The 13,185-nt window shown below is 39.3% G+C and overlaps 3 protein-coding genes across 3 annotated transcripts in view; 2 read left to right on the forward strand and 1 right to left on the reverse strand.

Moving 5' to 3' along the window:
* rxfp2a (relaxin family peptide receptor 2a) overlaps positions 1-3,714 on the forward strand; it is a 34,763-nt gene extending 31,049 nt beyond the window's left edge. Inside the window, exons 18-20 of the mRNA XM_069146227.1 lie at positions 608-776; positions 2,023-2,241; positions 2,408-3,714. Of these exons, the coding sequence (XP_069002328.1) occupies positions 608-776; positions 2,023-2,241; positions 2,408-2,673 (654 nt within the window). The 3' untranslated portion in view covers positions 2,674-3,714. The remainder of the gene's footprint in view (positions 1-607; positions 777-2,022; positions 2,242-2,407) is intronic.
* Positions 1-13,185, reverse strand: part of rfc3 (replication factor C (activator 1) 3) — a 197,519-nt gene that overhangs the window by 85,073 nt on the left and 99,261 nt on the right. The gene's annotated exons all lie outside the window — the stretch shown is intronic.
* Positions 5,009-13,185, forward strand: part of fryb (furry homolog b (Drosophila)) — a 55,909-nt gene continuing 47,732 nt past the window's right edge. Inside the window, exon 1 of the mRNA XM_069146233.1 lies at positions 5,009-5,126. The gene's annotated coding sequence lies outside the window, so the exon portion shown is untranslated. The remainder of the gene's footprint in view (positions 5,127-13,185) is intronic.

Below are 13,185 nucleotides of genomic sequence, written 5' to 3' on the forward strand. Positions count from 1 at the left end.
ACCAGTAAGTAAGTCTGTGCGATACATAGTTCTGTGCTTTAAGTGTGTGTTAATGTGTTTAGATAAGAATTGATCTGTTTGAACGTAAAACCCGCTGGCCGAATACTAGTGCTAATCGCATGCTGAAGCTTATTAAGCATTCGCTAATCAGAGGCTGTGAATAACACCCGTTGTTAAAGTGGTGTGCATCTGCAGAACTTTATTATGTCGTTCTGTAACGACTGTGAGTGGATGGTTTGCAGATTTATGGTCCAAGTTAAACTATACAAAGTGAAGCATCACAGTGGTCACGCATCCCCAACCAGCTGAAGTTACGGTCCTGTATAGCTGTTAACCCATCATTACAACACGTGATCCTTCTCACTGAAAGAGGGTCTCTGTTCTGCACAGCTACTGCCTGTTTTCACACAGGCCAGAAGGAGTAGAAATTACTTGGCAATCAACAAGCAATAACTACACTGAATAAACTTTGGAGTACATATTTGTTCATTAAAAGTTAGTGTGGAAATCCACTGAGTCACCATTGTGCTCAATCACTTTAATTGTGAGCTCTGAAGAAGTTAGTGTCTGAAATACTCACAGCATGTTATTTGTTGTCTCCTACGAGGTGGTCCTGGCTTCTATCTGGCTGCTGGGGTTCGTTATTGCTGCTGTGCCCCTAATGAATGAGGACCTCTTTGGGAACTACTACGGACGTAATGGGGTCTGCTTTCCTCTGCACTCTGACAGGCAAGAAAAACCTACTGCCAAAGGATATTCCACAGGGATTTTCCTGGGTAAATTGAATACGTTTTCTTTTGTTTTTCACTTAAAGCTGAATTTACAGTGAATGAAAAAAAACCTATAAAACGTAATTAGAATTCTGCGAAGGGGAAATGTTATTTTAGAAATCAATTAAACAAATTAAACATTCAGTCTTGCATGACATGAAAATGAATATACATTTTCTTTCATTTTATTTTCAATAGCAGTCTTATCCTTTTTAAAGTGTCATTGTTCCATATTATTACTGTGCCAACAAATAAACAGAGCAGGGAACAGCATTGCTCCTCAGGTTGGGCTCAGGTGCACACAGAAAACACCACGACTCTTATCAACAATGCATGACTAGACTCGCTTTATAAAACTGAGTGTTCTCACTGAGCTCCAGAGACAACAGTGATGAATGATGTATGTTGATATTCTGTCTTAAATGATGCCAGCATTTACATCACTAGGCTTCATAATACTTTCAATTAATTCATGCTTTGACGCAGTTTGTCATTCTTTCACTCTGAATGAAATCCATTGAAAATTCAAATGTGTTTATGTGATTGTGTTGAATGCACATTTATGCAGTGATGGAAAGAAAGTACTTGTAATTGATGTCAGTTTTATGCTACTTTGCTTTTTTTTGCTACTCCATGATATTTCAAAGGGAGCTTAGTTAGTCAGGTGCATTTATTTCACAGCTTTAGTTATTTATAAATTACTTTCCAGATTAGGATTTCACATTGAAAAAACATGATTATTCCAAAACATTTTTGTTAAAGATGTTTTACACTGATGTTTTGGCTTGTGACCTCTTAGAAAAAACAAAAACAGAGTCGAGTTGGATCCCCTGTCTTCCTTCAGATGTTACTGTGTTGTTAGCAGCTCTACCAAAGAGGCCTTTCCCCTTCCGAAGTTCTCAGAATTAAATTTAGACCTCTGTTTGAGGCCCAAACACACATTATTTCACAAAATATTCAAAGATATGATAAACATATGTGTAGCGGAACTTCGTTTTTTCTTCTTTCCTATCACATTAATCATATCACAGACTCATATTTACCTTGTAACCCTTTGCAGGGCGCTCAGGCCATGAGTTGGGAACCACTGGACTTAAGTACCTAACTGTACTGTATGCAAAGTAATAAAAAAAAAAAAGGCCACCTCAACCAGCTACAACATTTACATGATGCTCACACACTGATGCATCAATGCTAATCTCATAATAATATATCAGTGACGGTAGCCATTTTAACTTGTGCATTTCTTTAGGTCTAAACCTGCTGGCCTTCCTGGTGATCGTCTTCTCCTACTCCATTATGTTCTACTCCATCTATAAAACTGGCATTAATGCAACAGACGTGAGGAGCAGACTACACAGAGATGTGGCGGTGGCCAACAGGTTTTTCTTCATAGTGTTCTCTGACGCCCTCTGCTGGATTCCCATATTTTTGGTGAAAGTCCTCTCACTGTTGGAAGTGGAGATACCTGGTAAGAAATGTAACAGGTTACATTATCATAGACATTTTATAAATACTTTCATGTTTTATTAAGCACTATATCACCCTGTGAATTATGGAATAGCTTTATAAAAAACATCTACAGGTACATACTGCTTTAAAATATCAACTGCTTCGCTTCCTGTTTGTTCTTTTAGGCACGATCTCCAGCTGGGTTGTCATCTTCATCCTTCCCATCAACAGTGCCTTGAACCCCATCCTGTACACTTTGACCACCAGCTTCTTCAGAGAGCAAGTGGAGGTTTTACTCTGTCGCTGGCAGAGAAGACACACCTTGAAGAAGAATCGCAAAAGCCTCACCTCCTCCACAATCTTTATGGAGACGTCACGGGCTCCTTGCTGCCACCCACAAACCTACCTCCAGCGGGTGTCTCTGATCGGCGCAGATCCTCGCTACGCCTGAGAGACCATTTTGTACACAGCATCTATTTAACTGCGGTTCATGGGCCTATTTCTCGTTGCATTTTTAGCTCCTACATGGCAGTAGCACTACCGTGTTTTACCAAGCTCTGACATTTGTAAACATGTGGGTGTGAGAAACCGGGGATCAAACCACCAACCCTGTGTTTGGTGGATGACTCCATGTGCCACAGAGTGCTACAGCTGCCCCCATATTTACATGCTTATGTGGCCACACATTTTATATATTTCCAGAAGAGGGTGCAGTGAAATGAAAAGGCAAAGAGCAAAAAGGCGACGATGACTGAAAGGAACATGTACTGCACATGTAACTGCACCTTGAAGATGATCACAAGGGACTTGAAATGCCTTCAGTCAAGCAAGAAAAGTGCTTAGACAGAAGTGCTTTTGTAGAATACAGACAGTAATGTCCCATATATGGCGGTTGTTACTTTAATGACCTCTTAATGAGGTTATGGAGGAGGGAGGCAAGCAGCCAAATGTCTCCTTTTTCTCACCGTCACAGACTGTTTTCTACAGAGAGACTGAAGAACAAGGCTCCTAGACGTGAGCTGAGAAATGGTTCAAGAATAAATGGTTTCAGTCTCCAAATGAAGCAAATGCGTCTCGGAGTGTCGGAAATGTTGTACTCAAACATTATTCATGGAATTGCGTATGATGCTGGTGTTATTCAAATGAAACTGCAAATCAGAGCTCCGTTTTCATTCTCCATGCACAGAAACTAATACATACTTGAAATGCCCAAATCCATCTTGCATCATTTAATAAGTCAACAAATTCAAACGCAAATTCAAAGTCAAGTTTAAAGTCTGTGTCCTTGTGTTATATTCTATGACACAATTTGCATTAATAATGCAGTTTAAGGTGTACATACTATCCAAATCATCCATGGCATTTATGACACCCTCTTTCCTCCCACTAAATTGCTGTGCTCTTGTAATTCCTCTTCTTTCCTCAGTTGTTCCATTTTTGCTCAGACCTCCTTGTTAAGTGAGCACCTTGTTCTGGATTAAAACATTCATGTGATGCTGCGTCTAATTTCTGAATTCACAGATTGGGTGATATGGCGTGTCAGACGTCACATGACTTTTTCTAGCTTTGATTCATATTTTGATTAAACATGTTTTTTCAAACTGCTGCATTATATGCCTTTTAACAGTTGCTTTAGCTGTGTGACGATCATTAAACAATGACAACTAGTAATAGAGAAGAAGGACTGGAAATGGAGTGCTCTACAGATGAGTAAAAATGGTGGTTTAAGTTTCTGCTTAGTTTACCAATCAGTGGAACCCCCACTCGTGCTGTATACATGTGCACGTTTTCTTGTTATTGTATAAAATTTGGTACAGGAGACCGTCTCCTCTGTATCATTCTGTTTATTGGAATCAGGTTGGTGAATTTTGTATTTATTGATGCCCCACAGAGATGGTGGTTTTATGACAGAAATAAATTTTTAAAAAAAGACCAAAAAAAAACAAAGACAAGAAGAAAACCAAAACCTGCATTTAAACCTTTTGCCTTTTTGTGTGAGCAATACACTATATATTAAGGCTGTAAGCTAAAAGGAACACAATGAAAGCAAAACAAGTGGGAAGTGTACTTTATCTCCCAGTAATCATCTCATGACCCCTCAGATTTATCTGGTGTTCCTCCATTTCAAACTGGATGTAACTGTACGTATTTCAAACCTCCTGCTTAGACACTGAGGCTTTAATCTAATGGTGTCATATAATGATATATCAGTGGGACCAAACCTGTCTTTTTACTTCAATACTTTATTGGCTGAATTTAACTTCTAACACTCAACCTTGTGCTTTCACTGAAGTAAAAAAAATAAAATAAGCAGGACTTTTACTTAATTTACTTTGTATTTTTACATTGCTGTATTGGCAGTGGCGTCCCCTTATGAAAGACAGTGCTGTTTACATATGTCCATATGTGGGCTTTTTACTGATTAAAAAAAAACATTCACAGAGACGCATGCTCAAAAGAAACTAACTATGTCATGTGTCGCCTCGTCATTTGTTTGTGCAGCTGTCTGTTGTAAACGTGCCTGTTATCGTGTTAAAAGGTGTCTTTTTGAATTTCACTGCCAGCCCTTTCATCACTTGATTTGGCAGCACCTGCGCCGCTCAGCATCCCTCCCTGGCAGGTGTCCTGCCCTTGGACCAAGTTACGCCCCTAGCGACACGCTGATGGACACCGCCGCTAATCAATCAGAAACGCGCCTTGCCTCTGTTTCCAGCTCCTCGGCATCCGATTGGTTGCTAAGGGCGGGGCCCTGTCATCCCGAGCGGTAACGCTGTCAGCCGGGGCGGCACGACTCTTGGAGGAGAGAGACGAGGCGGATGGATGAAAACAAGCCCACCGAATCACATAAACAAAGAATCGGTGCCAGGAAATGATCCTGTAGTCGCCCCGGTCGACGCAGAAAAGGTACTGTTCAGTTCAATGCTCCGTTCGTGGCTCTGTCTGGTGGTGTTTAATGGCTCAGCGTTGACTACAAAAGGCAACCGAGCAATGTCTTGATACCAACATCCGATATCTGGGACGACCACGGGGGGCTGGTACTAGCTCTTTAGCTCCCGAAATTAGCTGCGGGCAGAGCTCGGTTGTGGTGGTCGGCACCTACTATAGAGAGAAAAAGAAAAAAAAAACAACAACCCCATAAACAGTCTTCTTCGTTTCCCGGGCAGCACTCCTTTGCAAGCGTCCGATGCCAAGTTGCTTTGCGAGGCAGGTCGGCGGGAGCACCAGTCTTTACGTTGATGGTTGTAAACACACACTTAATGATGGCGGTGGGAGATAATGTGCTACACTGCGTGTTAGCTTCCAGCTAGGTAGCTTACACTGGTTGAAATAGCAGGGTCACCAAGTGCTAAGTCCGCCAGTGGACACGTTTTGGACGGCACTGATAAAAAAAAAAATGTAGTACCCGTCTCGTAGAGTAAGAGGAGCTCTCGCAAACAAGCTCCTGTCCGGCACCGCGTATCAGCCTTTTGCACCTCTCGCCGTTGTTTTTCTATTGCAAAGACTGAACTGGTCGTGGTCTGTGGATTTAAACATCCAGTTGTGAAATGGGTGTATTGGTTATGGCCCGGTGGCGTGCACCCGTGGCTTGAGTAGCAGTGCACTTTATTCTTCTGCAGCTGAGATGTCCAGGAGTCTGCTTGGACGTTTTGTGAGAGAAAGGCAGTTTTTGAGCATGTATTATTTACAAGCACTCAAATACAGCCCGGTAGCAGGCACCAGCACCATTGTAGGCTCCTTTATTCCTTGTCGTCTGGCTAAATGGTATCACACATATTGATTTCTATATGTTTTTCATTGTGTTGACATTTTGTTGCAGTGAATAGCTTCAAACTATAGTAAACATGTTGGACATTTAATTTGTAGGTTTTTTTTTTTTTTTTTTTTTTTTGGGGGGGATCATTGCTCCCAGTCGGGTCCTTTCATGCTTGTATTTTAGGCCCACTCCTCCTTATTGCTAACCCTCCCCTCCCCTCTCCGCCCTCTTCATGACTCAATCATCCTCCCTCTTCATCTCTCCAGCTGTTTAGCACAGCCAGTCGGCAACGGCGACCCAGTTAACTCCATTGTTCTGTGTCTGGACTTAACGCTACAAGTAACACACACAGACAGCTTGTCATGTGTGCCACAGAGCTGTGCTTCTCACATGTTTCCCCCACCTGACTCCTTCATTTTTGTTCCCAATTTACAAATCCTTTCGAGGGATTGTGAAATATCTCTCTCTCCTCTTTACGAGCCTAAATTGACTTCATTTTCAAATATACTGCCATTATATTTAATGAGCTAGATACGGGCTCACAGCATTTCCTGCAAGAACCAGTTGCCACAGACTGATTTAAGGTAGAAAGGAATTCATCTAAAATAGATAATTTGAGATTTTCTACTGGTTTAGATGTAATATGCCTTACTAATCACACGTATGCTCTTAAATATGTGGAGGTGTAGTGTAATGCACTGGGGGGAAACACTGGGCCGCCATAGCTGCTTTAGTTTTGCATCATTTACAGCATGTACAACACTCCACTCAAATGGGGGCAAAAATTCACTTCATTTTATACTTTTTCAGGATCATCTGGACAGGATTAAAAGAAAAAAACATTTAAGAAACATATTAAAGGAGATATTATTTGTAAAAATACAATAAAAAAAATGAACATCAACTGGATAATCAGTACTTTTTCATGTTGTTACAGAACAAAAACAAAAAAGACTTTTCTATCTGCCACCATGCATGTGATGGTATGTGCAGTTTTTCAACAGATACATTTCAAATAAAAAGCATTAAGAGTTCTTCCAGTTTTACAGAGCCTGTTTAAACCATGTTCATCCTTTTTGACCCTTGAAGCTGTTTTTTGTCTGAGTGAGTTTAAACAGACCGTCTGTTTGTAGACAGGCTCTTAAATCCCACACCTATGTAAACCTGCACACTAGAGATCAGAACTAAAGAGCAAATCTTTAGTTCTGATCTCTAGTGAATAGTGAAACGGCTCCAGTCCAGCGGCTTGTTTAACCACATTGTTTGACATCTTCCAACCTGGGTGAGAGAGAGCTGAATCTACTATACATAATTCCAGAGTATGATGTCGCTATTAGTTTCAAAGTATGACCGAACAGCAGCACTCATCCATTCTCAATTTAAATCGTCTGCGGGTCAGTGGGAGGAAACCAGTTCCTCTTAAATCCGGGCAACAAATAAATGATCTATCTCTCTATAACGGGAATGACATGCCCACTACAATATGTCATAATATATATTTATGGAATTTTCTCTTTAGTGGCTACTTGACAGTAGAGTGACACGAAACATGCGGGCGCAGTTGTTGCGTGGTCTCCTATGTCTTGTTGGCGTGTGATATGGTTTGTGTGACATGTGCAGGTCACTGGTTAGTTAGTTATCTGTTCAAATTGTTACTGAGCTTCATCTGCACCTGTGAAAGCAGCAGAGGCTGTTTGACCTTCCACACCCCTGACTGGTGAACCTTTTAGTCAGCTTGTGAACTATCTGTCTTTCCCCGCTATCACCGTTTCCATAGATACCACTCAGCACCTCACTCCCACTGGCTTGCATAACCCGGTGTTTCTGCCAGATACACACAAGTTCACACATCTACAGCAGGAGACATCGGTGCCAAGACACACACACACACACACACACACACACACACACACACACACACACACATACACACATTCCTAACCATCACACTCCCTGTCTGACTGTGTCTCAGGTACTGCTGCGTTGGAGATGAGCGCTCATTTTGTGGATGTGCTCTTCTCCTGAATGTTGTGTGAACTGGATAGTATAGCAGGGTAGTCTTTTTCTTTACATGATCCTGTTTGACCTGCATGTTGACATGACGATGTAGACTTTAAGTTGCAAATGAATTTGTCTTGTGTGTTTGTTTAAAGACTTTAGATAATTGGGAATGTAGTTATACTCCTGTTAGATTTGAATGAGCTCTGAGGCTGTTGTGAGGCATTAGTTTGCACATTAGAGACCCCAGAGATAATGTTACATGACACAAATCTATATACGCATGTATAGAAAGGCCGATGGGCAGTCTACTGTGTGTTTGCATGTACACTTCCATGGCTAAAATTTGTGCATGAATTAAAGAACGTGATGATATATATTTGCTCGGCCGATTTATACAATTCACGGTTTTAATTATGGCTGCAAATCAATTATTTTCATTATCGATTAATCTGTCAATTATTTTCTCATTTAATCTATAGTGTCTATAGTTAGTTTTTTTTTTAAATGTCAGAAATTTGTGAAAATATTCCCAAAGCCTAAGGTGCAGCTCAAAATGTCTTGTTTTTCCCCAACCAAAATATTTTCAGTTTATTATCAGAAAGAATTAAAGGAAGCGGAAAAATATTCTCATTTATAAAGCTGCAATCAGAGAATTTGACCATAAGAAAGACTTAAAATGATTAATTAATTATCAGAATACTTGCTGATTATTTTAATTAAATTAATTTAATCGATTAATAGACTAATTGTTTCATTTGTAGCTCTTGTAGAGTAACCCCATAAACAGTATTATTATTTCTGTGATGGGCTCAAGAGGGCACCATTGTAGAGCCGCTGTGTGAGCTTGATGATGATGTAATGAGAAGAAAAACTAAGGTGAAGGATATTAGCCTGTAAAACTGCTGCCATGGCTGGTAAACGCTGCAGATGTACAACAATTTGGTGTATATTTCTCCTGTAAATAGATAAACTTGAGCCAATTTCAATGGAAATTTCAACGGTAGATTATATTTTCATAATACCTTGTACTGCTCTATTCTTGGGCTTTTTTTTTTTTATTTTTTTTTATTTTTTTTTATACTCCAAGTGAGTCTATAATCAGGCCTGTGCTGCTTTTATGATAATCTCACAGCTTTAGATGGAATGCAGCTGTTTTACTTATAGCAGCACATTTCTACTCCATGGCATCAATACTTTTACCTGAAGTAAAGATCTGAGCTTAGTAACATGTGAACAGGAGTGTTTTAATTAATAATTTAAAAAAAAAATCACTGCAAAGAAAGGTGAAAGAAAAGGGAAAGTTTTACTTTTATTTAGCTATGTAATGCCAGTTATAACATGCAGTTATAATGAACATGCATATCAGTCACTGTGCCTGTTAAAACCAGTCTTAGGAATGCACCAATGGATACAGTATAATACCTCAAAACAAATGTCAGAAATTGAACTACTTTACTACAATATTGAGCTATTTCTCTTTTACTTGAGTATTACCATTTTCTGTTCTCTTCACTACATTTATCTTACTGCATCACGGGTACTTTTACCTTCTTGATCGATGTATTTTTCCTTGGATACAATTTTAAATGCAGTACTCTAATAAATAACTTATGTACTTAAATTAAAGATCTGAGCTCTTCTTCCAAAACTGAAAAAAACAAATACATTTTTTAATGTTATAAGCATCAATAATAATGTCTGACTTAAGGATGCTGAATAAAAGGCTGCTTGAGCATCGATACTTTGTACGTGCTTTAATCAACAAAGCCACAAAGATGTCCCAATGTAGTGATCATTATGTTCTCAAAATAAATCTCAACTGGGAACAAATATTCTTGAGATGCAAAGCTGCATTGTTTGTTACAAAGAGACTGGTTTCCTGTGGCAAGGCACTACTCATTCATTTTATCCTTCATCCCAGTGAACCCCTGAACTGACATCTTGCTTCAGTGCATGAGCCAAAAGTAAACTTGTTTATCCCCTCATTTCTCCTGTTAGACCGGGTTTCTGAGCATCTGGGGCGGTTTGGGCAACTGGTAACATGACAACATATTTGAGTGACAGGAGAAATAATAGGTTTTCCTTTGTAGCAGAGGTCTCAGACGGTTCAGTCTAAATGATAAGTGGAGGGATGATAATCAGAGGTGAAGTGGTTCATGGTGTGAAGTTGCTTCTGAGTCAAAGTTGGAGTCAGATAAGAAACACAAACAAGACGAAGCAAAAAAAAAAAAAAAAAAAGAAGAAGAAGGTAAAAACAACCCGGGAGCTGTACCAGCCATATTTTAACCAAAGGGTTGCTAACTGCTATCATTATCAAATTAATACTGCATTGATGAATTAAAACACAAACAAATGCTGGGCAACAACTCCTTTATATCTGCAAAGTCCATAGACGTCAAAGTAGAAAAGATGTAATGAGGAAAGGAAGAAGTAAAGTACATTTGTTAATGGTTATAAAATTGTCAAAAAGTGATCATGGCACATTCCTCGTGGTTCCGTTGACCAAAAGAATTTCTGCGTAAGAAAGGAAATAGTTTTATATTTCAGACTGTGCACTATGTGAGACTGGATGGCACCACACATATCTCCACCAGCAGCGACATAATTATGTATGTTGGGACATTAGAGAAAGATAAAAACAAGCACTATAGTGACAAGTGTTTATTTAAGAACTAAATAAACTGGGGAATAAAGAAAGACATTAATAACTGAAGGGATGTTGAGGTTGGGGATGAACCATAGTTCAGACATTGTTGCTGTTTACTCAGCTTTTCAGGCTAAAAATAGGCTGTGACCCTGTGGTTTGTGTGTGTGTATGTGTGTTTGGGTGTGTTTCGGTCATCCCAGCAAACCAAAGCTGTCTGTGCAGTGGGGTAAATGGTGGCGCTTAGGTCATGGTTCACGTTCAGGCTGATTTATGTGCAATATGTGCTTCGTAACTCATAAAGTCAAGATGATATGTATATATATATATATATATATATATATATATATATATATATATATATATATATATATATATAAAAAGAAATACTTCTGATCAGCGATGAGGTTTGAGGAATAAGAATGAACTTGAAGGGATAATTGGTGGATATTTGAATAGGTAAAACTATTTATTTCAGGCGACGTACTAGACTGCCAATGTTTTATTTATGCAAATTAAGAAGCGTATTTGAATGTCATCCACAGTCTACTTTGAACTTGTGTGAAAACAACCAATAGACTAATGCGTATTACAGGGTGAAAAGGAACTCAAAGGAAAGAATAGACAGGGTTGTTCTGTGTATCTGAAGAGTGAGATTGGCTGTGTTTGAGCTGCTGAGCATAAACACTACTGACTAATCAGGTCAAGCAAACAAGAGAGCGACAAACCTGTCAGAGAAGTAGGGCTCATTGTCATCCATCAGCCACTGTGGAACCAAAGACAGTCAGAGTATGTCCAATACAATGACGTCTTAAACTTGTAGATGAAGATGTGCTGGAGGTTCAGTAAACAAAACGAATTTTGAAAATAATTGTTGAATATTTTTGTTCATTTGTTATTGTCACCGTCTTGGGTCTGACCTATGGCTTCCCCAGCTCCTTCCTATTTCTTTGCCTGTAGGCATTCCTGAAAATGATTAGTTAATCTGCGTGTGTTCTTTGATGGTTTGCCAGAGTTGTCACTTAACGAAGGGACAAAAACAATCTCCTGTTTATCTGTAAGAGTGAATGAGTCTGTCTTAATACTTGGCTGTTGTGCTCCTCTAGGGGATGGCACGCCTTTCTAACTGACTTTGGCACTGTGCCTCCGTGTACTTGTTTGCCACCTTTAACTATTTCCTTGCCGGATGTTGAGTCTGAAACACATTTAAAGGAAATGAAACAGACAGTTCAAAATGTCCATTTAAATATATTACTTTAAATGGTTCCTTTCTGTAATTTAGAGAAAAATTGGTGCGATTATCTGCAATAGTATGAAGTCATAACAACTTTTATGTTGAATGTTTGTCACGCGGTTCTTTGAGTTTAGTGATATTTATTTCATCCCAGTGAAACTACTTCAGAAGAAAGTCAAAATACCAAATCACCTTGCCAAGTGTTTTCATTTGTTTTTTGAAGGCAGTTGATTAGGCTGCTATTTAACATTGTTAAAACGATGGACAGTTAAAAATGTGTTAAATATAATGCAGCAGAACCAGAAATGTCCTCTTTTCATGTTCCACGTACTGTCTTCTTTCTTACAGTAGAAAATGGATCAGAATTACACAGCGCCGTCGGTGATTATTGCATTTCTGCAGTGGCCTCACTTTTCTGACCTGGAGGCTACATCCAATTTGATATACAGTGTATGCTTTAACATCTTTTTCTTTGCCTCTGAAGTGTCAGTAGCCCTGACAGGTTGAGGACAGTCAAGAGATCAGAACGTAAACACTCAGAGAGGATGTGAAGGTTGCTCTCACACCTACACACACCAGCTCGGCAGTGAGGCACTCAATGAAGCTGATGTCATGACAATAGTAGCATAAACAGCAGGCCGTCACCTGAGGGCAGGTATCGCCTCAGAGATACTAACAACTCTGTCTAGTTAGAGAGAGTCCAACAGAAGAGGCACAAAAGTCATTTTGAGAGAACCAAAGAAGGAATAATAATAAAAAAAAATAATCAAAAGATTGACAATTATTGAAAAATATTCAGCCTGAGGAATTTATTCCACTTTGTTGTCCTTCTTGTCTATGAAAGGGATTTTGTGTTCTTTAAAAAGTAAAAAGGATTTCTGCAATTTTATGTTTAGCAAAATTGCTTTCAAAGTTTTTTGGAAGACTTTTAGTATTGATAGTTAAGATTGCCTGAATACAGCACCACAGGACCACATGTCATTAGGGCTCAACCAAAACACATTGTACTTCCTGTAAGATTTGTTTTTGTTCTTGATAAGGAGACCGGGGGTAATTTGCGTTGGAATCCTTGGTTAATTCCTGGTCCCTTTTCAGGATAGATCCAGGATGTTTTTGCCATCAAGAGTGATTTCACCCTCACATCATGACATTGACATTTCTGTACAGTTGTGTCTCCGTTTTTATTATGTTTGCAGGTTGTATGGCCATCCATCCCATTCTCACGAATCAGATGTCTTGAGAAAGTTCCTCAAAATCTGGCACAAACGTTCACTGGGACTCAAGGATGAACTGATTTGAGACACACGTGTCTAATAAATAATAAAATAAT

This window comes from Embiotoca jacksoni, unplaced genomic scaffold (assembly GCF_022577435.1).
Source record: "Embiotoca jacksoni isolate LCO1_2020_lvr unplaced genomic scaffold, fEmbJac1.0.p SCAF_13, whole genome shotgun sequence".
NCBI classification, from domain to species: Eukaryota; Metazoa; Chordata; class Actinopteri; family Embiotocidae; genus Embiotoca; species Embiotoca jacksoni.